At 45.2% G+C, this 24960-nt stretch overlaps 1 protein-coding gene across 1 annotated transcript; it reads right to left on the bottom strand.

Moving 5' to 3' along the window:
- Positions 1-12697: 12697 nt before the first annotated feature.
- LOC127468921 (cytochrome P450 3A9-like) lies at positions 12698-24405 on the bottom strand. The gene is made up of 13 exons (XM_051782578.1): positions 24231-24405; positions 21455-21548; positions 20844-20896; positions 19653-19752; positions 18933-19046; positions 18573-18661; positions 17456-17604; positions 16414-16541; positions 15661-15745; positions 15152-15312; positions 14491-14717; positions 13553-13715; positions 12698-13349 (listed from the first exon to the last, which is right to left on the bottom strand). Exons 1-13 carry the CDS (start codon positions 24299-24301, stop codon positions 13251-13253), a joined length of 1533 nt encoding a protein of 510 aa, XP_051638538.1. The 5' UTR covers positions 24302-24405; the 3' UTR covers positions 12698-13250.
- Positions 24406-24960: the final 555 nt, after the last annotated feature.

Here is a 24960-nt window from a genome sequence, read left to right as displayed (position 1 = left end):
CACTCTATCCAGAGAAAGAGACGTAGGGAATGGAGGCTGTGATGAGATAAATGGTTTTTATGAGGTATAGACATTTTTAATTAGCTTCTGCAGACACTACCACACTGCTAATGAGCCCTTGCCAAGTTTCCTGTGATTCCTCTTTACTTTTTGTAACTCTGTAATAGTAACAATATAATCATTTTCTATAATAACCATGATAAAACCCAGATAATCCTTCTATAACTCCAGCATTAGCTTCGTCTAATTAAATCAGTTGGTGAAACATTCTCGGCCTAGGGATGGATAAATACAGCACAGCTCTGCTGCCTGATGAAAGGTATTCTCCATATCCTCCTGCCCCCAAAACAGTACAAATCCAGTGCAAGACAGGAATAGGGTTAAAAAGGCAAATGGTTGTGTTTGGATCTCAAATTACCCCATTGTTGCCAAAGCAGAGGTCAGAATGATACTGAAGCAGTAAATTTGGTCCCAAGGGAAGAGCCTTAACTGTGTTAGGTGGGCTGGTGGGCAGGCAGACCCCAAAGCAGGGAGCAGTTCCCAGATGGGTGGGGAGGTGTGAGAAGGGATGAGGGAAAGAAACATCACAGGAGACCTGCATTCATCTGTCCTTTGGAAGAAGGGGGGGTGTTTCTCAACGGTGCTGAGAAATGCAATTTAGGCAAATAGCTGGCAGCTCCCATGAGGAGTTTATCCAGCTTGTTTGTCTTCCACTGCTCTGCTCTGATTGATGTACCCCAGGTGGTGTCATACCTGCTTATTCTTTTCTTCTTTTTCTTTTAGTTTGGAGACAAGTTCTTCCATAATTACTCCTCTTTTAAGAATTTCACATGCAAAAGCACACACACATTGCACAGGAACAGCCTCTCTGCACTTGAGCTGGGTGAATAACTGCAGACCCGCTGCCCTCCCTCCAGGATCCTGGGGATGGGGATCCTTTCATGATGCTGCCTGTAGATGAGAACCTTGCTTCTTACTTTCCTTACTCATCTTTATGCCCACAGAGTTTATTGTCAAGTGCAAGAAACTTACCCCTGGGCAGAGAAAGGCAGCAGCCACCCCCAGCAGTGCCACAGGCTGATTCCTGCCAGGATTCCTGAGTGGAGCTGTTGGAGAGCGAAGCCGTCCCGGGCAGTCCTGCCACACTTCATCATCCCACAATTTCCCAGTCAAATGAGATGGGGAGATAAACAGAGGTGAGTGAGCTTCCAAAATCATAATCCCACATTTCTAGGGTAGCAATTAATGCTACAACACGGACCAATTAATGAGGCAACTCCCAGCTCGGGACAGTGCAGCGGAGGAAGGTGAACTTGTAAAACAAACCCAGTCTCACTCACTGACAGCCTCACGTGTTCTCAAGCACCAGGATGTGTCTGTAGGTGGTTCAGGGTTATTTGTGATGACACATAGGACAAGGGGTGCTGGCTGCTGCCTCCTCCTTGCACTCCCCATGGGCCAGTGACCTTCTGCAGGGTTTTCAATGAGCATTTTGTACCCATTAGAAGCTGACAGTGATAGGGATGTTTTGTCTCTCCACCTTCTCCTACACCTCCACACGAGTCATTAAGCAACACTTCAACTCCTCTGCTTTGTGTCTCTGTCCCTTGTCACCTGTAATGGCTTCATTCATCAGTCTGCCCTTTCTTTTGGCTGTGTTTCAGTGTGTACTGTGGGTTTTTTGGTCTGAGTGGTGTGGTGCACTGATCTCTATGACCTGCCAGCACAAGGAACAGTAGCACAAGACAGTCTTTCATACCTTCTTCTTCCAGCTTTTCTTCTTTGCTTTGTGCTTCCACACCCAGACTTTCCTTGCTCTACTGTGACCTCCTCACCTCTGAGCATCTTCCCAGTGCCTTTGATTTAGTAACAGACCACCAGAAGAGCTTTAGAGGTTTTGGAGAGGATGTTCACATTCACCATTTAAAGGAAAGGACTAAGGAAAGGACGTTCATGCAGAAGACAGTGAAATGTGTTGTGAAATGGATACAATGCCCTGAGAATGAAACTCCATTAAGAGACAGGAAAATTCCAACCTCACCAGCAAACCCTGACAGCGTTTGGACGTGTTCTGGTTCGCAGAACATCCAGATTTTACTGTTTGCAAATTGGGCTCTTAACTGAACCAGGTGCTGAACAAGTGCTTTCCACAGGTCACTGAGTCCAACTTTATTCTAAATAGCTCCAGCCCCAGGCCAAATTCACTCCTGAAATAAATGGACTCATCTCTCCCTTACAAAGCCACATGCCCTGGCATGGTGCATCTCCTGCAGTAGCCTGAGGCATCAGGAACCACACAGCAGGCTGGTTCCTCCGGCAGCTCTCCTGCAGGCACTGCGGCCACGCGCCGGCCCCGTGCAGGGTTACTGCCTTTCTGCTCCAGTTACTGCCTCAGTCTGTGAGAGCCTGCAGTGACAATGTGGTACTCGTGTTAAGGAGAGGGGAAAGGACAAGGGAAGCTGTCCTGGTTTAGCTGGGATAGAGTTAGTTTTCTTCCTAGTAGCTGGTACAGTGCTGTGCTTTGGGTTCAGCATGAGGATAACGTTGATGACACGCTGATGGCTTGGTTGTGGCTGAGCAGAGCTCGCCCAAAGTCAAGGACTTTTCAGTGCCTCATGCTCTGCCAGTGACGAGGTGCACAAAAAGTGGGAGGGAGAATGGCCAGGAGAGCTGACCCAAACTGGCCAAAGGGATATTCCTACCACAGGGCATCACACTCAGTGTATAAACTGGGGGAGTTGGCTGGGAGTCACCAGTCACTGCTCAGGGACCGTCAGTGGTTCCTCTTGCTGCTCAGAGGAAAAAAATAAAACATCAAAATTAAGTTATTACTTCCTCCTTGCCCTGACAAAGGGGTGGCTAGGGTTGCTCACTTTCCCAGTGCCCATTCTGAAGTGCTGGTCTCACATCCAGGCTGTCAGATCCAAACATGCCGTGGGAAAAAGGGTAGGAAAGATAACAAAACTTTTGTGTATAAGGCCTGAAATGGGCTTTTAGAATCTTCTGCTTCCTGTCCAGGCACCAAACTTCAAGACACTCAAACCTCGACTAGGCAGGCCCTAAACTGTCAGGCAGTAATTTCCTCCTGCTGAGGATGGAAGAGGTTCTCCTGCATTGCCAGCATGGCTGGGTGAGGACAGACTGACCAGCCTCACCTGGGCTCTACACCCCACCCATGGGCCTAGAGCCCATTTAAGCTCATCCTGGTTCACTAGTCCTCTCCTGAGCTCAGCTGGAGATGTGCAAGTCTCCAGTGGCAGTGCAGCCATGCCTGACCATGGACCCTCATCATCCACCTCAGAAATGTGGCCTGGTAAGGCTTTGTTTTGCTGAAGTATTAACCTGGTGGGTTTGTGACTCGTGCTAAGTGTGAGCTTGTTGCAAGGGCTGCAGAGGGGCTGAGTGTCCAGGGAGGGATGGGGACAGCCCTGCCCCTGCCATCTATGTCCCCTGCCCAGCCACAGCCCATGCCTGAGCACCTGCCCTGTGGTTGGGATAAGCTTTTCTCAGCTGCACAGGCTTCGCACAGAACTGTGATTACATCAAAAACTCCATTCCTTCAGGAGCTGATGCTTTTGGATGTGAACAAGCGTGGGACCCTGTTGCCCCCAGGCAGGGGCACAGGAAGCAGTGCTTTTCCCTTCTTGCTGACAGAGATTCATCCTTTCCTATTTACTTCTGAACGTTTTTCATGTTCTTATGATGCTTTAGGGCTGGAAACATCAGGAATATAAATCAGAGCTTGTCATTCACGGGCATCACGTTTATTTTACATTAATATATGCTTTCTGTTAAAATATCACAAATTCAGTTGTGAATCTTGGCTGTTACCTGAATTTTATTGAGATCTTTTCCTTTCCCTTATATTTATGCACATGAAATGCTGTGTTTGATGATGAAGTGGTTTCTGACTGAAGGGATCAGGATGTTTGGGAAGTCACAGACTCCATGGCCTCTGTGCTCTGACTTAGCAATTTTGTTGCCTCTGTTCCCCTGGGTTTTACCTCTTTTCCTGCTGGTGAAGGTAGTGAGGGAGCACAGAAACATCTTCTCTATTTCTCTTTATTGGCTAATACAAGACTGCATCTCACCCAGGGGGTGAGTCCAGTATTGCCCTTAGACTGAAAATACAGGGAATAAAAAAATAATATAAAAGGTGTCTGTAGTTCTGGAAAGATTTGAGGATTTCTCTGGGGAGACTGAGAGTGGGGAGTCCTCCCCTGCCACCACCAGCGTCGGTCAGCTGTGAAATGCTTCTGAGAGAAGGCATAGAGAGGGACAGTTCTTGTTATCCCAGGCTGTCTGGTAGGAATCAGGAGGGAGGTGTGTACCAAATGATATTTTTCAGCTGTGAGCCTCCAGCTGCATGACATTTCCAATTATCCAAGCACATACATATGGATGTGCAGACCCCGCTCTGCTGAGACGGAGCCTGCCTGGCTCTGCTGCTGCCCCCATCCCACAGATGGGCACGGGCAGCTCACAAAGCCTGATGGAAGGGAGAGCCAAACTTTGTCCTTGAGATCTCCATACTCTCTCCGGACACTCGGCAGTGTTTTGGAATGTGGTGCAAAGCCTGGATGAGAGCAGAGGCACTCGTTTCCTACAGAGCTTTTCCTCCCTTGATGTTTCAGCTCAGGTCTGTGGGCAATTAACTGAATCCCAGGCAGACAAGTTTGGGCATCCTGCAGGATCAGTGATGGGTTTCCTGCAGGGCATGAGCCAGGATGCTCTTGTTTCTCCGAAGGGTTATTAATGACTGGGATTATCCATCGGCTGCAGTAAAAGCTGTTACACCCACACAGCTTCCATGAGTCAGATCCCAGACAGCCAACACAGGCTGCAGTCGGAGAACACAGAGGTGAGGAAGTGACCCATCCTGCTGATCAACACCTGTTGGCAACAGGAAGGTGGAGGAGGAGGTTTAAAGGATGCTCTCCCAAAATTTCAGGATTTGGGCTTTATAAACTTTACAAGAAGAGTTGCTGATCAGATATGAAAAATAGATTGGATATTTCTTTCTGTAAGCTCCATTTATACTCATTAGAGTGCTACAAGTAATAATACCAGGAAATAGATTTGCAGGCAGAAGTATGATTTTTAACTTAAGGGTGTTCATTTAATTTCAGCTCTTGTCTCCTAGATGTGCCTCCTCCTAATGCTCTAAATAGCTCTTCTGCCTCTTTGATGTTTACACCCTTCAAATGCATAAAGACAGTTCTCTACAATTCCTCATTTTGCCAAGCAATACATACTTAGTGCTTTTCATCTCTCTCCATAAATCAATCCCTTTCCTCCAACAGGAGCTGGAATAGGATTTTTTCCCTTATTAGATTTGTACTGAGAATTTCTTTTCAGAAAACAGATAAATGATACAAGGTTTTTTTTCATGACAAAGCATCCTATCATATATTATTAGCAAACACTTCCACAGTAGAACAGGAATAAAAATAGAAAGTGGGCTATAAAAAAGAATGTATAGCAGGATAGCATCTAATCTCGCAGTATGGTGCTAAAAGTGGAGCATTTCCTTCACATTTCTTTGCAGATCTTCAAGGAAAGATCCAGGAGGCCTCAGAAACGCTTAGCATCTCTTACTTAAGGTTTTCGTTAAATTCTGTGTGATCCTTGACACTGAGTTAATGAATTTTCTCCTTATTCAAAAAGCCCACCCACTGCTTGTGGTGTGTTTGAAGCTTCAGATCCTTTCTGCCAGCTCAGCTGCTGCTCCCTGCCTCGCTGTCCCTCTTCCCAGCCTCTCAGCACTGGTTGTGCCCAACCTCTTCCACGAAACTTCAATCGAGAAACTGCACAAGTTATAAAAAAAATTATCTCAGATCACACTTATCCCAAAGCCAGTTGTTTTTTTTTTTTATTTACTGAGTTTAAGTGGAAGCCATCAAACATGAACTGCTCGGGGCTCTCACTTGGCAGGCCAGGTTAAGCAGGTACATAATGTGCATTTAAGATTAAGATTCCCAGGCATTGGACCTCTAACTCAGGTGGCAGCTGTTCTTCAGAGGCTCAAGTGAGGTGACATTTCCTGGGGAAACCAGTTCCCCTCAGGTTTCCCATATTTCTGAAAGCAATTTTGGTTGAAGTCCAGGAAACACTAAAAAAGTGGATTTAAAATGAAATTATGAATGAAAGATGAATACTCAGATGGACAATTTCAGCAGGTATCTGTCAGGAAAATCTCAAGGCTTTGGGAGTCAGGCTGCCCTGACATGGAGGCACTTGGGAGTCACACTTGGACACGTGTTCAGCCAAGAGCTTGTTGTTCTTCCCTGCACTGCTCTTTGAGCTGTGAATATGAGCAGTGAGAAAAGGAGAGGCTGATCAATGGGTTTATTTTCCTTCCTTGTGGCTTCAGGGATGAATTGGACAACAGGAACCTTCCCCTGGGGCTGAACAGCCCAGCAGGGTTGGCTCTGGCTCTCAAACTCCACCTGGGACCTGCTGCAGAGATGGGCAGGGACAGCAAGGTTTGGACACCAAACATTTTGGTGATTATGTAATAAATGTGGCAAATAATAAGCTGTGCAGCTGTGGCATATATTTAGGGAGGGAGCCTGGAGGGAGCTTCTATCTTCTTACAATGGAGCAGGTGCTGCAAAGGAAACCAATATCTGAAACTTTTAGCAAAATTCCAAAGATCTTCTCTAGAGCTGCTGCCAGCAAGCAGAGAGAAGGCAGAAAGCCCAACACAAAGCCAATGTGGTTTTTAATACACAAATCAGACCAGTGCCAGAAGTTGTTGTGTGCTGGGTTTTGTGACTGTGCAACTTAATTTCTTATTGTTCTTGCTGTCCTTAGAGCTGGGTCAGCCCAGCAGTGGGTCTGGCCACTTCCCTGGGGCAGCTGCTTCTTGGGCACCGTGGCAGATCTCTGTCTTTTGAAGTTCTCCGTTCCTGTTGCAGAAACTTCATTGCTGCCACCTTGGGGCCTGCCAGGTCCCTGGGAAAATTTATGTTCTGGCTTTTTTTTTTTTTTTTTTTAAATTTGCCTTTTGCTACTTGAAAAGAACTTTTGAGGATGTTTGACTCTCGGTGGTGGTTACAACATCATAAATGGATTAGGCTGGAAAAGACCTCTAAGATTGAGTCAGATCATTGAGTCCAACCACTAACCCAGCACTGCCAAGCCCACCACTGAGCCACATCCCCAGGTGCCACTTCTACACATTTTTTGAACACTTTCAGGGATGGTAACTCCACCACTGCCCTGAGCAACCTCTTCTGATGCTTGAAAACCCTTTCCATGAAGACATGTTCCTTAATATTCAGTTAAACCTCCCCTGGTGCAACTTTAGGCTTCTTTCTCTTAACCTGTCACTTGTTACCTGGGAGCAGGAACATCAGTGACCAAATGTGGTCCCTCTCAGCCAACCAAAACTTGAAAGGTCAACTTTTTTAAACTCAAAGACCAGTGTTTCAAGAATGCATAGTACTCTTTTGACCCATTTTGTCTTTCCTGATATGAGCTCAAATGTCCCTGGCCCTCCATGGGGAGCCTGAGAACTGCTCAGTTCTGCTATTGCTGCTGAAAACAGATTTCTGGAACTGCTCATGTTGTTGTTGTGGTATGGAAGTTTAGCACAGTGAGGAACTGAGGGTGAGAAGATTTCTTAAATTCAGGTGGTGCATTAGTGAAGAATTCTATGTAAGTCACACAAAAAACTCCTGAAGATGGCAGTAGTTTTGGTATTTAAATTATGCTGGTAAACATCAGTTGTGTACCTTGGTGGTGCAGAACAGGCAAATAAATGGTCTAGGCCCTAAATTATCACCTCAGACTCTCCCAGCTGGGTATCAGACCTGGCTTTGGAGAGTCTATCCAAAGACAAACATACCCTTCTGTCCTTTGAGTGTGTAAAAATGCACACAAATATACATATATATGTACACAGGACTGCAAGTCTGTAACAGCCAAAGCTGTCTGTTTGCTGCACATTCTGTTTCTCAGGGCAACATTTAGTCTGTGAACTCCTTGAAGACAAGACTGACTTGCTGAATATTTCCAACATGCCTAACCCTCCTGAGCTTTCATTTCCCGACTGGCTTTTAATGTAATGTAAAGATTAGAAATTATATCTTCCATTAAAACTTTATTAGGCAGCTCTTCCACTTAAGAGAGCGGCTTCACTTACTCCCAGCCAAATGAATTCCAGTCATTGAAAGCTAAGCATGAAAATGCAGAGGGGGAAGGAGAAAGCCACTTGCAGTCTTGAAAAGATGAGCAAAAATAAGAATAGTGGGTTCAGTGACCTGTCTGAGACACACATAGCTCAGTACAGAGCCCTGGGCCAGAGCTCCGTGGGAACTGCAATCACAGCTCATGGGTACAACAGCCAGCGTGGCAAACACTCCCTTTCTTGGCAAGGGGAATCTGCAAATGCATTTCCCCCACTTCTACATCCTGCAGGTTTCTACTGGAGTCTGCTATAATTACTGGGAGCATCAGACATCTGCTGCTTCCATGGATGTCACTAAGGCTACTGGTGGGCTGATTGATGTGTGGTTACTGCTGGAGAGCAGCCTGAGTGGCAGCAGCTGACCTTCTTAGGAGCATCTGTATTGCTCCTCGCCTTCCCTCTGGCTTTTGCTGTGACCTTTGGATACAGATTGATCCCAGATTAGTGCTTGTTAACAATAAATACCCTAAAATTAGGATACAAGTAGACAAGTTCTGAAAAGGTTAGACAAGCTCAGGGCAAGTTAGTGCAAGACTCTGTTCACCATGCTGGTTGGTCTGTGTGGTCTATTTTCCAAAAGTGTTTTCCGTTCTTATTACCTACAATTCCAGAACAAAACCAGCTGGACAGCCCCAGGATGGGGGTACTGTGGTGTGGCACCTGTGCCTCCTCAGCTGAGCTGCACAAAGCCAGGGGATGGACTGTAACTTATTTTCCTGGGCACTCCTGTGTGGATGGAATTAGTATTTTGCCAAGTGAAGATGGGTAAATGCATCCAGCTGTACTGGACTGGCTTCAGTTCATAAGTGGCAGGCAAGGTTTTTCATTTTCCCTTGAACAGTTATATTGTCCTCCCCACTTCATTTGCAAACTTCTGGCTGCACAAATACATCAGAGTGGGCTTATACATTATATATATAAATGATATGGAAGCTGTAGGTTGTGGAACAAGGTAGATTTGTATCCAACCCACAGAGAACATCACTGATCATCAGCTATGAAATGGTTAATTAAAAACTTTGTTCCCAACCATCAAAGGTATTTTGAGCATCTTTGCAACATCTTCAAGTGTTCGGGAACACAAAAAAAAGAACCTCTGAGGGGAAAATTAACTGTGTCAGGGGTGATATAAAGCTGCATCAGTACCTATAAAGGGCCCCAGCAACACAAGAAAATTGAAGTAATGAACAGAAATGCTCAGTTAGAGATTTTTCTGTATTTTATGTTAATCATTAGGTTAGAGCTGAAATTAGCTTTAATTGATATTAGGAGTTGAAAAAAATGAATCCTCTGGAGGACGAGTCTCTTTAACCTTTAATGATGCAGTAAATAAAATATCCTGTCAACATTTGTGCCGTAGTAAGGGTTTTCAAAATTCCATATCTGTGTGGTGAGTGATTCAATCTGCCTAATTCTCTCCATTACAGCAGATAAAAGTGATGTCGGTGCATAAATTCAGCTGCAGGTTTTCCATGTTTCCAAGCTGTCTGGTAATTCCCCACGCTGGCTTGTTATTTCTAATAGGGGGATGAAGAGAGGAAGGAGGGACTGAGATCAGCCCCCAGTTCTGTGTGCTGGCTTTGCCACTTGTGCACCTTGACTTGCAGGCTCCTGATGCCAGAGTAGTGACAGAGAAGCTGTGCCTCAGCAGAGGTAAAAGGAGCAATGCTGCCTATTCTTCTTTTCAGGTGAAATATGCCTGAAAATGTTTCATTTTTCACTTTAAAGGCGCGGCAGAATTGCAAAAGAATTCAATGCTTTAGGGACACTTAGTTTGGTAATAGTCAGACCATTCTTCTCTCTGTCAGGGCTCAGCCTGGTGTTGAAACACCTCATAACTGACTTGGTGAAGCACAAGAAATATTCCCCCACTGTAAGCAGGAAGCCTGTTTTTCATAAAATCCATTTGATCATTGCAATCAACTGGAAGTATTACATCATTTAGGCAAGTTACTGTATGGTGATGGTGACTCTGCTGCAGTTAACTGGGAAAGAGAAAACAAATTTCCCCACTTAAAACCAGCTTTTGTCTTTCATCAGGACTGATGCAATAACAGTTCCCATCCCATGGGATACAGATCTCCTTTGGAAAGTTCCCAGCAAGCCTTTCAGTGTTAAGGGGAATATATTTCTGCATACTCACAGAAGCTCCTGAATGATGCTAGTGTTTCACCAGGTGTGAGTTTGTGTGATGTGAAAATAACTTCTCTGGTGAGACATGGTTGTAAAGTCTTTGAGAAAACCATGTGCTTTAAAATGCTGGTGAAACATCTGTTTTCTTCATTCTTTTTTCCTTCTTCCATGGGCCTCAGGAGGATTCAGGTGAGGAGGTAAAATAGAATTGTGCTCACAATTACCTTTACCTTATGTTCTGTTTTCTTTCCTCTGATGAGACCCAGTTATTTTGGACAATACAGTGTCCCAGGCCTGCCAAGGATGTGTTGAAACAGTGGTCAAGCACTGGAACAGGCTGCCCAGGGCAGTGGTGGTTCAAAAAGATGTGTTACATATGGCACTTGTGGCCATGGTTTACATGATTTTGTGGTGAACACGGTGGTACTGGATTAATGGTTGGGTTTGATGATCTTGGAGGCTCTTTCTAACTGTAAAGATTCTATGAATCTTTATAGGAATCCGGATACAGTAAATTTGTTTTGTCAGCAAAAAACCACTCAAAAGTTGTGTTAAGCAGTGCTAGGTCTCATTTGAAGAGGAAACAGCCAAACCAGCGAAAACAAATCTGATGAATGCCCAGCTCCCAGGACCAGCAGACTCTTGGCCAAGTCATTTCTGAGGGGTGGCCGGCAAAGCAGTGGAAAGTGCTGGGAATGATGGAGGCAGCCCTTATAAGCAAAGTAATTTTATGGAGTTAAGACACAGAGGATCTAATTTTCTTCTAGAAGACTCATTACCATGATTTTGTTACACATTATTTATGGGCTGTTATGATAGTCCTGGCAGGTCATAATTGGCTGAAGCCGGAAAATTAGTCACATTTTTCACATTTGGAAGAATGATCTGTACAGCTACACTAATGACTTCATTCCTGGAGATGCCACATGCTGGGCAGGGACTGCCTGTCTTGGGGTGTGGCTGGATTAACCCTTCCTGGCTCTGAGCACCCTGCAAAGGCACCTAGTTTTGCTCATGAGACACCAAAACAACTTGACTTGACTTGAGAGCAGCTCTTTGGCATGTAAGTGCCTTACTGCTTTTGTGTTGGCCTCCTCTTTCCTTCCCTTTCCTCAAATCTGAGTTAGTTTTGCATAGCACTATTTTTCTACAGGGAAAATACCTTTTTTTTTTTTCAACTAATTTGTCTGTGCAGGGGCATTGCACTGTCCCCATCAAAGCCACTTCAGCATCACAGCAGTCAGGCAAGCCCAGCTCTTCCAGTGATGGTTTTAACCCCTGGTAAGAGATGGGCAACAGATTAAAGTGAGGAAGGGCCTCATTGGCAGCACTCCCAACTGCCTTGCTGTGTACACAGCACAACCCAAACAGTCTATCACAGATGATGAATCAGAAGGGAGCACTATAATTGCTTTATCTGCCTTTTGGGACACCACAAGCTGCTTACTCTTGAATTAGAGCCTGGTGAATGTTGCTGTATCTTCCAGAAAAGTGGACAGCTTTGATTTGGGGATTTCTAGTGATCAGGAATCCACTGCCCTGTTGGCTATCTACTCCCAAACCCCTTAATTGCCATTGTTAAAGAGTGAACCTGAATTCCTGAAAAAATTTGTACTATATGGCATTGTAGCATTTGAGTCGTGTTGCAGTTTTGTCTGACAGACTAAAGAGAAAAGCATGTGGCCACAGGAGAAAATTATAGAGCATGATGCAGCAAATAATACCTTGGACTGAAGGATGCCAGGAGAACGTTAAGGGATGACTTCATTTGGTTTGCAGTAGGTGTCAGGACCAGCACAATGTGCTGGGGTGAACTGGTGTGTGAAATTCAAATCTGGGAGAAACTCTCAGTTGCTTTTTGATACTCCCTGTTTATATAGTCAGGGATGGCATAAACCCTTTGGTCAGAGCATCCTGCTGACAGCAGGACCAGCCCATAGGGCCCAAGCCACAGACTGCTCTGAAAGCAGTTCAAGGGTGGGGCAGATCACAACAGCCGAAAACCCCACTATGAGCACTGTCTAAAACCATCTATGGCTCTGGGAGGACAGGCTCAGCTACAGGCTGTGTCCAGACTGTTTCTCCAAGAGCAATGGCCCTCCTGCAGTGCTGTCCCCACCTCCTGTGAGCTGCTGCTCTCTATAATCCATCCTCTGTCACTCCAGCATGGAAAAGGGTTGGCCGGTGCTAAACTGAAGGCAACCTCTTAATCAAACTAAGAGATGGGAGTTAAAGTGTTTGCAAAATACCATACAAATGGGAGGGTTTGATCGCGTTAAATGAAGGATCTGATTCATTAAATTAAGTGGAAAGCAATGTACATGGATAATTTCAAGGGTTGAGGCTGAATGCGGTTTTTAAATAGGAAGTGATCAGCCGCTATACACAACACAGAGCAGCTCTCAAACATTTTTAATGACAGTATTTGTACACACTTTAGTTTAATTAACACATGGCACAAGAGGGGTTTGGTAACTAGGATGTAGTCTCACACCAGTCGTCTCAATTATAACACATGAAATTTCAAGCATCGATACCCCCAGAAGGACGGCGCCCGTCCCTGCCCGGCAGGGTCTGGCAGCTTGAATTTCCATCACACCTTGTTTTTCTTGGAATGCGACAGTAATTCCTTCTCTCCAGATGGAGAAGTCCCCTTAGAAATGGATGATCAGCTCCTCATTTGGATTTATTTCTTGTTTTCTGCAATCAGAATTAAGGGGGTTGTGTATTGTCACTGCCCAGCGATCCATGTTACGTTTCTGACAGCTATGTTTATTAGTAAATATGTAGTAATTGCTTCCAGAATTAACTAGAGCTGCTCTTCTGTGTCTGAACGTGTAGAGACATTTCCTGTGATGTGTGATCCCTCTGTTAGCACAGCACTCACTGGATGCTGGGGGACTGTGGCAGGCACAGCTGGGTTTTACTTCCCTGCAGGCGCAGTGTTGGTCCGGGGAACCAACTTCAGAATAATCGGCTTCTCTGGTATTAAGAGCCCCTTTGAACTCAGCTTCATCGGGATCTGCAACAATAAGAGGAGAAACACACTTGGAGATAGACAAGTTAAATAAGTAGAGATTAAAGGAAAGAAACTTGGCCACGGTTTAGGCACAAACTGGGTCTGTAGTGCCTGGAAGTGCAAAGCGTCTGGTTTTGGCACCCGTGGTGAGAAACTCGGCACCCACCTCTTCACATGAGAGCATCAAACCATGATGGGCTCCTCACCTGAGTTTCTTTGCAGGTCTGGAAGGTGAAATGTTGCAACAGGGAGGTGATGGCAACTTTGAGAGTCAGGAGAGCAAACCGCATCCCAATGCAGTTCCTGGGACCAGCCCCGAAGGGCAGGTACGTATAGGGGTCCATGGACTCCTTGTTTTCCTTACTGAACCTGGACAATTACATGGTTGGGGAAAAGAAATGAAGGCAGCAAAAAAACAAAACGTACATATGTTATTTATCCAGACATCTCCTGCTGGTGCCTTGTAGAGATTTCTTTGGGTTTTTTTCCTAAAGTGCCTCAGGGTACCCCAGCAACTGAGTGCTGTGTCAGAGCCCTTGTCCAGGGCAGGGTGTGATCCCACTTGAGGGTTTGGTTTTAAATCTGTCCATCTAGATTGTTAGAAGTTGGAAGCAAGGTGAAAACCTAGGCAACATGCTGTCCCAAAATGATATTTCCATCTGTATGTGAGAGAGAATCCACAAGCTGTTTTGTTTAGGAGCAACCTATGGCTTCAGTATTGCTAGGAAAGGTTATCACTTCCTTGAAAACAAGGAGGGAAGACAATTCTGGGAAGATCAACTCTGGCAAATTTAGTAGAAGCCTGTGTGAAGGGAACAGGTTCAGCAATGAGGATTATACAGAGGATGGCCAGCAGTTACAAAAACTTACCATCTACTCCCTCTCAGCAAGCCTAAAAACTGTGTACAAGATCCTGTGATCAATGTTATTCTCTCAATACGATTGTTGTTTGAAACCCTGCTTCAAGTGCAAAGCTCATTTTCTTCTTAAAATGACATTCCCATGAGCCTGCAATTTCTCACCCATATTGTTTGTAAAAAGATAGGAAGAACACCATTAGGAAGCTAATCAGAGATTAATACTTAATTACTAAGTGAGGAAAAAACAGCAAGATATTTCTTCCCTGTTATTATGCTTTCTGTACCTTTCTGGTCTGAACTCTTCTGGGTTTGGCCAGTACTCGGGGTTGCGGTGCAGGACGTAGGGTGGGATGGTCACAACAGTTCCTTTGGGAATGATCACTCCATTGATTTCTACGTCTTTCTTGCAGGTTCTCTCAAGACGCCCTCCAAGGGGATACATCCGAAGGGTTTCACTCACTGTCATGTCAAGATATTCCAGCTTCATTATTGCATCGTACGTGAGAGGAGCCTGTAGGACGACAGGACCAGGTATGTTGGCATGAGAATTGGATTGTCCTAAAATGACCGTAGAGACCAGAGTGTCTCCAGCCCCCACTGCCCCAACTGTTGACAAAACAAGATAGAAGAAAAAAAGGCAAGGTGGAAGTTGAGTAATTGGTTTAATTTTTTACCTCCCTGAGTTATGGAAATGCCTGGAAATCCACACCCACTTGTTCATGGGGGCGGGAGATGGCAAATGTGTTTGTGCAGGGGGGTGGCTGGAAGGTTTCAGCTGCCAAAAGAAAATCACTACAGGGCTGAGTTGTCTCAGTGAGTGTCTCTTGGAGCTCTTGGGAAAGCCATAGGGAGGGTGTTTAAGAGAGAAAGATCTCTCATTGTCCTGACTGAACCAGGAAGGCAGCAGGGGCAGAGGGTGCTCACCATCACTCAGCATCCCCTCACCTTGTTGGGCAAAACTTTGTCGATCTCCTCCAGCACCTTTTGCTGCACGTCGGGGTGCACGGCCAGTTCATAGGCCAGGTAACAAAGGGTGTTGCTGGTGGGCTCGTACCCAGCAAATATGAAGATGAATGCCTGTGACAGGACCTCCACGTCAGTCAGGGCTGTGAGGAGAGAGGACACAGGACATGAGCAAAACTGGCGCTGGGTGATGGTCTCAGCAAAGACCAGGTAGCAACAGGTGGGGTTGAGGCAGGTTTGTTGCAGTTGTTTTCTGCTAATGCATTTGTAGTACTCTGTCTGACTGGAAAAAGTCAGTTGATAGAGGAACCAGATGATTTCCTGAGTATCAATGTCTGATGCTGAAGGATCTTAGCCCTGGCACTGGCAGCAAGGGACAGACACTTCTGTCCCTTGCTGGTCAGTGGAGATGGTGGTGACCCAAACAGCTCCCCATATTCTCCTCACTCCCAGAGCCCCTGTTCCTGTGATGAGTATTTGGGTGTTGTTACCTTTATATGAGTGATTTGTTTCCTTGTTCTCGTGGCTGGGTGAGTTCTGGGATTCGATCATCAGCTGCAGAAAATCTACCCTGCCCTGAGAGAGAAAGCAGGAGAGTGTTTTTGATGACAGGTTCCTTGGAAGGTTCAGATTAGCAAATTTCATAGCCTGAGCACAATTTTTGAGCTGCAAGTGTCCCCAAAATGCATATGACTTTCTTATTGAAAAACATAACACTTGTTTTTTAGTTTGGACACCTGTCTGTCCTTTTTGTTAAGCCATTGGCTGGGAGAGCAGTGTCTTGAATGAATTTTGGGAAAGGGACCCAAACTCTAAAATGGAAAATTTTGCCAGGAAGCAGATGCAGTTTTTTAAAAGCTGGAGGAGAAGTTGCAACCCTAAAGGTGGTTTTGCTGCTTATGTGATGATTCTTCTGTGCTCCCTCATCCTCTGCCTAATCTTCTTGAAGGAGTCTCTTACTCTGATTCATTACAAGTTCTGCAGACCAAAGCTTAGTCCAGTTCTGCTGAGCCTTTATCTGGATTTAGCTTCAGGTCACAGATGTACAAAGTCCACCTGACTCTCTGCCAGGACTGGTCAGGTGGGGCTTTTCTGACAATATTAAAATCAAGTGTTTACACTTGAGTAGATTCAGGGTTTTGTTAAGTCATTGTACTTTGGCTTCACCTTTGATATCATCACTGTAATTATATTTCACTCCAGTGTACTTTGTCACAATTGCTATCAAATTCACACTCCCTTACCTTGTGAGGCTCCTTTTCACGGTCCTTCTTAATTTTGTCAATGGATCTCATGAAAAAATCTACACTATCAGCGGGGAAGAAGCTTACATTCATCTTGGCCAAGAGAGGAGTAACAAATGGGAATACAACTGAAAAACAAATGAAGAATTCAATTGCACACTGTAAACAAACTCCACCTCACATCAGATAGCTGTGGATGTCACTGAGGAAGTAATGATGCTTCTGAGAAATTCTTTCCTTTTTTAATTTCTTTAGCTGAGAAAAGCCTGGACTGTGCCTTTTTTTTCCTCTTTCTCATTCCCTTGGGGTAGTTTTAGATGCAACCCTCTCCCAGACTTGTCAAATGGGCACAGCCAAGCTGGATATAATCATTCCTTTAAGAGATGACCAAAGCATATTCCACCTCCTATTTCTAAGGCACTGTTTTCTTAAGGACAGGTTACTTCTGTACATTGTACAACACTACAGCAGGAATGTGGCTCAGAAGAGAAATATTGAAAATTCTGAATTCCTTTTTCAGGCTGAGCTGTTCACTGCCCTGCTGTGCTCACACAAACATTTTCAAGTCCCCCTCAGAGCATTTCCTTCATCACAGAGTCTTGATCTTGAGCTTTTGTACATATTCCTAAAATCTACAGCACCAGAGTCTCCTCTGTGCACAGATCACAACTTTCCCTGAGTTTTGGCAAGATATCTAACCTTGATTTTAAGGTCCATTGCTGCTAATCTATTGCACTGAAGGAAATTGCATCTAATTACAGTCCCCACTCAGCACTCTCTTCCAGAAAGTGCATTTCAGACAGCACCACTCTCCTCAAGCCTCACTTGCTTTTCAACACTTATTTCCCAACACTTACTTAGATATTGCTGGGATGTTCCTATGTTTCTTGCACTGTGGATACCAAAGGTGGAGGAAGCTTCCACCCATCTGCTTCCCAGAGTTTTAGCATGAAGCTAATAATGAGGAAATGATGAGACAAAGGCAAGGTGGGCTTGCATCCTAGCAAGGGAAGTTATCCAGGCATTAGTTGGAGTCACTTACATGACAAGATGAAGACTGGGTCAAAAAAGTCAAACTTGACCAGTTTCTTCATCGCTCCAACAAAGGGATCTTTGGGGTTGTTCATGGAGTCAATGTTCACACCAAAGGAAGTGCTGGTGACGACATCCATGCTGTAGCTTCCAAAGATGCTGAGGAAAGGTGGAAAAGATGGACTGTGGTTAAATATTTGGACTAAGTGAATGTATTTTTTCCTAATGCCTATGTGACATTCAAGCATAAATTCTCATAAGACCTCCTGCCCTGGTTTTGAAAGGAAAATTGGATGGTAAGAAAAGAAAAATTGGAAAGAAAATTCAGTGGTAACTGAAAAACACAGTGAAAGGGATAGATTTTGAGAGCTTTGGTTTCAAGCCTGCACAGGTTTTGAAGTCAGACAGCTTTTCCAAGGATTTTAAAACAGCATGGAGCTGTGGGAATAGGTTAGTGGAAGGACAGCATGTGGCTCTCGAGCATGTTGGCTTCTTGGGGAGGGGTGGCAACACACCTTGCTTCAAATATGCCCTGAAAAGGGTCTTGTTTAACCCAGCACAGCCCTATAATGTTACAAACTGTCCAACCCCTCTCTTTTATGGTTTTTTTTTTTAGGGGAGAGCTTTGCTGGTGTGTGGCTACTGGTGTGCAGCTGCCCCTTCTGCATTTGTGCTTTGAAATTGGGGATGAAATACAGAGGTTTTGTTCCAGAGCCCATACAGAGGGACAGTGCTGTGTGTTGGGCAGAGGGGTCAGCAACCCCAGTGTTCTGTGGTATAAGAAGGTGGTGCACAGATATCCTGAGTATATGCAGAAAAAAGTGGGTTTTCCTGGCAGGTTTTGGAGCGTTTTGGATCTGTGGATTCACAAAGCTGTGCTGGAGCATTTTTCTCCCTATCTAATTCCCTTTGGAAGAATTCTCTCAGGACCTCCACCTCTAGGAAGGTTTACTAAGATTCTAGCTTAAATTTTGCCTTTCAAATTTCCAGCTGGGCTTCCAGCAGGCCCCATCCCTCATTTCAGAGCTGTGGCTGACCCAGGGAGGGATCTGCGTTGCTGGTAATGAATGAAACACAGCACTTGCTAACAAGGTTTGCTCTGCCTGCTGCTCCTGGCAGCTACTTACTCCTTCACAGACAGTGAGTTGTCCTTTTCCAATTGCTTCTCAACGTTTTTCACCAACACTTCCCCATAGTGCTTTATTATAGGGAACATCTGTAACAAAAACCAGCTTTGGTCACTTCAGTATAGTACATTTTACTCCTTTTAGACAGGCTCATGAAGACTACAGGGAGTTTCATGAATATTTACAAATAAGCTCTCTCTGCTAAGGTTTTATTTTAAGACTTTTCTGTTTTAAATTAGGCATAAATTAAACAGTTGCCAGGCTCTGACTAAAGAAATCAGACCCCTGTGACAATCTCAGCCTGCAAACGCTGCCTACTGACTTTCTGATTTAGTCTGTACCTGTTCCTCTGTGTTTTACCTCCTTTAGTTTCCCACTGGTGAATGTTGGAGAGAGCACAGTACGAAGCCTTTTCCACTGTTCATCTTCAGCTAATGAGATAGCATTGATCAGCACCCCTGCTAGATCCACACGCTAGACAAGGGAAAAGACAAGGTGTTAATCTCAGAAAAGAGAGCAGCCTCCTTGCAAGGATGGGAATGTGGCATGTGAGTCCCTGCCCAGGCTATTTCATGCTGCTGGCAACAGGCTATGGCCTGACAAACAGCCTCTCTCAAGGCATATATGCTCAAATATTCCTCTTTCCTCCAGTAAATCAGCTGTGAGATGCCATTTCCAGCCCAAGAAAAAGTAACCCTACAAGCTCAACACCTGCACGTCTGTCTGTACCCACACCTGTGTCACAACCCTGCATCCCACTGCTTCCTAGCTGGTGGCATGTGTGCTAGCTGGGCCTTACAGATTCCTGCATGCTCACACAGACTCAGATTCATCCATATATATATATGTGTGTGTGTGTGTGTGTGAGTGAGAACAGAATTTGTCTGATTCTCAGCTTCCTCTGCCAGCCCGGGTGTGCAGTCCCAGGCTGTAAGGCAGGGGAACAGTGACATACAGTGGCCATGTATAGCAATCCCTATAGTGCAGCCACTCATCCCAAAAGGATGCTTCTTGGCATCCTGCCCCCTCCTGCACGTTGTTTTCTGGACTCTGTGGTACCTCACGATGCTCTGCTCTTACCCTCCGGTTGGTAAAGGTGGAGTAACAGTCTTTCACCAGCACAGATTTAATGATCTGGGGGTCTGTGACAGCCAGCACAGGTTGCCTGCCGTCATAAATCCTGGTGGGGGGAGAAGAGGAGGCAAATAAATAACCCCAGATAGTTGAGGTGCAAGGTTTGGCTGATGGCTGTAAAACAACTTGTTAAACAAATGCTCCTCCATCACCACCTGTTTAAGTACATAAATGTAGGAAGTAGAGATGGAAAAGAACTCCCAGACCTTCTCCCATCTGGTTTTGTAAACGATAAAGGGGGCTAAACACCTTCCAAATTCACTGGGAAATGAGCAGGGCTCAGTAGCTCAAAGGACCAGATACTAAATGAAGCAAGTGTCTTCACTTTCTCCCCTGACTCTCTGTGTTTTTCCAGGCACTTAAACACATTACAGTATTAGAAGGAAACTTGTTCGACCCCTTTCAGGCTCTTGAGTTGGGTGTCTGGAGACTTGGGCTGACAGCACTGAAACATCCTTGGAGAGGAAACTCAATCCTTGTTTTTGTCTTTTAAGCTGCCAGTTCAGAATGCTTTCCTGAAACAGATGTAGATTAAGTAGATTTATGCGCTTTCCCCGCTTACGTGAAGATATGTTTTTCCAAACTCCATTTTTTTAAAGCTCCTATAGGGAAAAATGGATGCATCATAGAGGATATACAAGTTTGTAGCCCAAGTTATAACAGCAGTGATAAAAGCTGTTAGAGATGTCTAGAGCAGAACAACCATAACTGCAGCAGGTCCTGCTGCAGCAGGTGAGGATCAGCAGCACAAGGAAGTCTTTGGATCAGCTTCTTCACTCAGTCTTGGGAGTAACTCACATTCCTCTGCTGTTGGTAAACCAGAGGAACCCAACCTCCCAGTTCCAGATTCCTGCTTAAGTAAATAGTTCTGCTGCTGATTTTGTTAGGAGCAGGGAAGGGCCTTTTGTTACCAGACTTAAACTAAAATTCATGGTATCGGTCAAAGCAGTTTCTGTGTGGTGTGACAGTGACACAGCCCTGCATTGTCAGCCTTCAATGACAGCCACCACCAGCACCTGTCATTGCTGTGCTCACCCTGCTGGGACTGTCAGGGCTGCAGGTAGAGAAAAGAGAGCTCTTCTAATGAATTTGTTCTCCCCTTTGTACTTTAAGTAGAGATCAGTGGTTCATACTCACCCCCAGACTTTCCCGTATTTCTTGAAACAGTCACTGTCAAACTCCAAGAAACCCTGTGGAAAGCAATTTAAAAATTATCATAGAATCATAGAATATCCTGAGTTGGAAGGGACCCACAAGTATCATCAAAGCCCAACTCCTGGCACTGCACAGGGCAGCCTCAAAAATCCCACCATGTGCCTGAGAGAATTGTCCAAACGTTTGAACTCTGGCCGAGTTGGTGCTGAATTAGAGCAGATGCAGTGGAGAGGATGATATTGGAGATGGTGGGTTGGGAGGAATAGCTTTAAACTGGTGTTCAGAGGTACCTTCTGAGTTCTCCTCCCAAAAACATCATGGACAGCATAAATGTGCCCCGTGCTTGTGAATGAGCAGTTTGCCAGGGCACTGGCAAAGCGTGGCTGTAAATCAGCCACCCTGGAGGGCTCCTCTGGGGCTGCCCTGTGGTCTGTGCTGCTGAGCCTTATCCCACACTGGCCTGTGCACGACCCACGTGCTGCAGTGGAGCTTGGCATTTGGAGATAACTTATCATCCCCGTGTATCTGTTCAGCTCCAGCTGTACAGAGCAAAGGCAGATATTTCTGGAGCCAGGAAGGCTTCAGTCACTCACTTTGCGATATTCCAGGCAGGTCCCAAAGAAAGGCAGAGGTCGTGGCCCAGGAATACCCAACTTCTTGAACACACCAAAAGGCCAGGTCCCATATCTGTGGGACAGAAAAGACAGGAGTGTTACATCACTGGAATTGGGGCTGTGAGCTTTCCTAAACCTGGAGACTGCAGCAACACCCCTTTGGAGAGGAAGTAGAGCAGGTTGATGCAGGAGTCAGGAAAAAAATTGGCCCAAATGAAAATTGCCCTGTAAAAACTACTTAATAAACATGGTAAGGCTCACTGCTGCCACACAGAGCTTCAGAGGGTCCCTTTGATGGAAAAGCAACTGTCTCCATAGGTACTCCAGAGGAAATGGTACCTTGAAGCCCTTAGCAAAAGCCCAAAGAGGAGCTCATTGCCAACCAAAGGAAAGGCAGAAAAGGCAGGTGGAGGAAGGAACACCAACCAGGCTTACATGTTTTTACTGAAGAGAAATCAAAGCAGTGCCAGAAGTGATGTCCCAAACAGGGCTTTTGTCAAACTGTACTTTAATTTTATTTATTGTTCTCCCTCCCTTAGTCTGGCTGTAGCTCAGTGGAAGTCTTGTCTTGATAGTTTTCTCTTTAGATTTTATTGACAGCTTTGCAGATTTTTTTTTTTTCCTCTGAAGCACCCTTTTTGGCAGGTCTAAAGTTATTACTTCTACCTCAGGGCTTTCTGTTTCTCAACAAGGGCCTGAGCTGCAGCCCTTTGAAGCTCGTGTTTGGCTGTGTTAAAAGAGCACCTCAAATATTTGGTTTTAGTTAGTAGCTGCAGTTTCCCAAGTGAGCAGGTCATGGCAGAAGGGATGTAAAACGGCAAAGGTTTGGCAGGGGATGTTCTCAGAGATCCTCTTTGGGCCACAAGGCAGCAGCTGCTCAGCCAGGATCTTGAGGATGCTTATCTGGAAAACCAGTTAGTGAAGGGTTTCTCCTTGCAATTAGTAATACTTCTCTAAATTTGGGGGACCCCAAGTGAGATCCCAGACCCAGCACAGGTTCTGCCAGAGCACAAAAGCAGATCCCATCTTATGGCCCAAGCAGGGCAGGTGAAAAACAGGGAACTGGGTGTTTTCAGGTGCAGAAAGATTTCACAGAGCTCAGTTTGTCAATGTTTAATCTTTTCTGTCAAAGGTTAATTCAGTAGTAGGTATCAAATGTTTGTGAATTCTTGTCTTTAATGTTTATAGCTAGCCAGGGCTGTGGGAGGACCAGGAAATGTCAGGCTGGGCTGGTTACAAAACCCAGAAATACTAGAGGAGCATAAACTAGGCTTAATCCACTTGAAACACAGCCAGGAAAATATAGTCTAAAATATAGGGAAAAAAGTCTAACACTCTTACAACTAAAATGTGTCAGGGTTTTCTGCAGGCTGAGAAGGACCATTCAGTGTGAAGCCAGGGAATAGTCATTACTTCTTCCTACCATGTATGTGAACTAGAAATGCCTGAGATTCTCTCATGTGTGAACTGGAACGGTGTTGCCTCAGATGGATGAGAAGCATCTAAACAACCTCCCTGTGCCAAGGCAGTGAAATTTCTAATTTAGCTCAGATATCAGAGCATAAAGATCTGGGTTTAGTCCCTTTTGCCACAACAGAATTACAAGGGTCTGCTGGAGGTGGAAGTCTGGTAACCAGCAATCTTAGATGACCAAAAAGCTACTGAAATTGGAGGGGTTGGGTCAATAACAAGGATGGCTTTTTTGGCTTGCTTGGTTTGGTATTGGGGTTTTGTTTTTTTTAAGAGTCTGCCCCAAACAGGCTTTTCAGTGATCCAAATCCCAGGAAATGGATTGAAAAATATGGCTAAAACTTATAGAGCTGCTGTGGCTGGAGCATTGCCAGGGCAGACAAATGGGCTGTGCTCGTGTGCACCACATTAATCGTTAAGGTTTATGGTTAGCAACACGCTGTCTCTGCCTCAGGGCTTGTCAATACTACCCAGTTTGTCAGCTCAGCCTTGTTGGCAGGGGCTGCCAGCAGGGATGCTGTGTCCCAGCACAGGGGGTTCAGCCAGCAGTGCTGAATGGCATCAGCAAAGCCAGGGAAAGAATTTTTTCACTAGCACAGCTCCCATAGGGTACATTTCTGCCTGTGGGAGTTTGTCTCAAAAGGCAGTAGAAGGTGTCTGACCTTGCTCTGGGCTTCACTTCTTCCCCCAGCAAGGGTGGGCTGTGAGGATGAACATGGGATGCTGTCCCTGCAAGAGTGTGGCAAATCAAATTCCTGGAAAGGTTCCCTCCAGATTCAAGTGCTCGTCACTGGAGCATCCTACCTGGGCACTGTAGGAGTCAGGAGCAGTAAGAACTCACTCTATGAATATTCTTCTCCTGGTGTCTTTCTGCTGCTCTCCACCTTTGCAGCAGGGTCATCTTCTGCTGACTCTCCTCCCTAGCAGCCTCAGCCAGGGAGGCACAGCTGTATGTCTTTGGAAAATAACCTAAGGGATCATAATCCTGACTGAAGCCAGCACCCTGCTGGTAACCAATACCTGGCACCATCATTATTCAATTATTCCTTTGATGTTCAGCAGCAAGATCATAGCTGCATGAGAATACTCCAAACCTTGGAGCAAGATCACTCATCTGTACAGTCTTTAGACTCTCCCTGCTACTTCCCAGAGCCTGGTTAGATGCTGGCAAACTGGAAATCACACCTACTGTTTGCTCTTCAGCAGATTAGCTGCATGGAAGTGAACAATGGCAAGAAGAGGAAAAAGGCAGGAGGAAAGAATCAATAAAGAATATTTTACTCACGCTACCAGGAGGGCTACGAAAAGAAGCAAAAGGGCCCATGTCTCTGTAGAGAAGGCAGGGAGAAGGTTCATTTCAGTTCTCTGACTGGCTTTGAGTTCTGCCTTGATGTGTTTGTCCACGTCTGTGGGTAATTGCACACTGTTTGGCAGTGTGCAATCTTTTCTATTCTGTCATATGATTTAGGGGCCCTCCTTCTGTCACGAAGGAGGTGGAGTGGAAGGCAAAGGTAGCAAAGTATGCTAATCTGAAAAACATGATTCATGTGTGCCACAAGTGCCTGGCTGAACTGTCTGAGGTTCAAATTATTTAAGGCATACATTGCCAAGCGTTTCACCTGGTTTCTCTTTTGTAAGTAATAACTGACTTCCTATTGACTAATGCTCCTGGGCTCCTCCACCAAACTAAATAAAACCAAGTTACAATGAAAAGGTAAATCCCAAAGCAGGTGTCAGAGTTGGTTTACAAAAGGGAAAGAGAAGTGAAAAGGTTATTCACACACTGTATGACAAGATCTCTTCTGGTAGATGAATTAACTTTGACAGAATTTAAGATTTTTGTTTAAAATATCTCTTTCTATTGTGAGGAGCAAGCACTGCCTGCTTCTGGCTGCATTGATCAGAAGCAGCTTCTAACTAAGGTAGGAATTTGCCCCCTGTAAAGGCTGTAGAAGTGCATCTTGTTTGCTGGCACATGGCCAGGAGTTTTGTAAGAGAAATGCTGTCATTCCACA

This window comes from Manacus candei, unplaced genomic scaffold, assembly GCF_025592945.1.
Source record: "Manacus candei isolate 608988 ecotype Guabito, Panama unplaced genomic scaffold, ASM2559294v1 h1tg000002l, whole genome shotgun sequence".
In the NCBI taxonomy this organism is placed as follows: domain Eukaryota; kingdom Metazoa; phylum Chordata; class Aves; order Passeriformes; family Pipridae; genus Manacus; species Manacus candei.
Note: the sequence above shows the minus strand (reverse complement) of the source record. Positions and strands in the feature narration are given on the sequence as shown.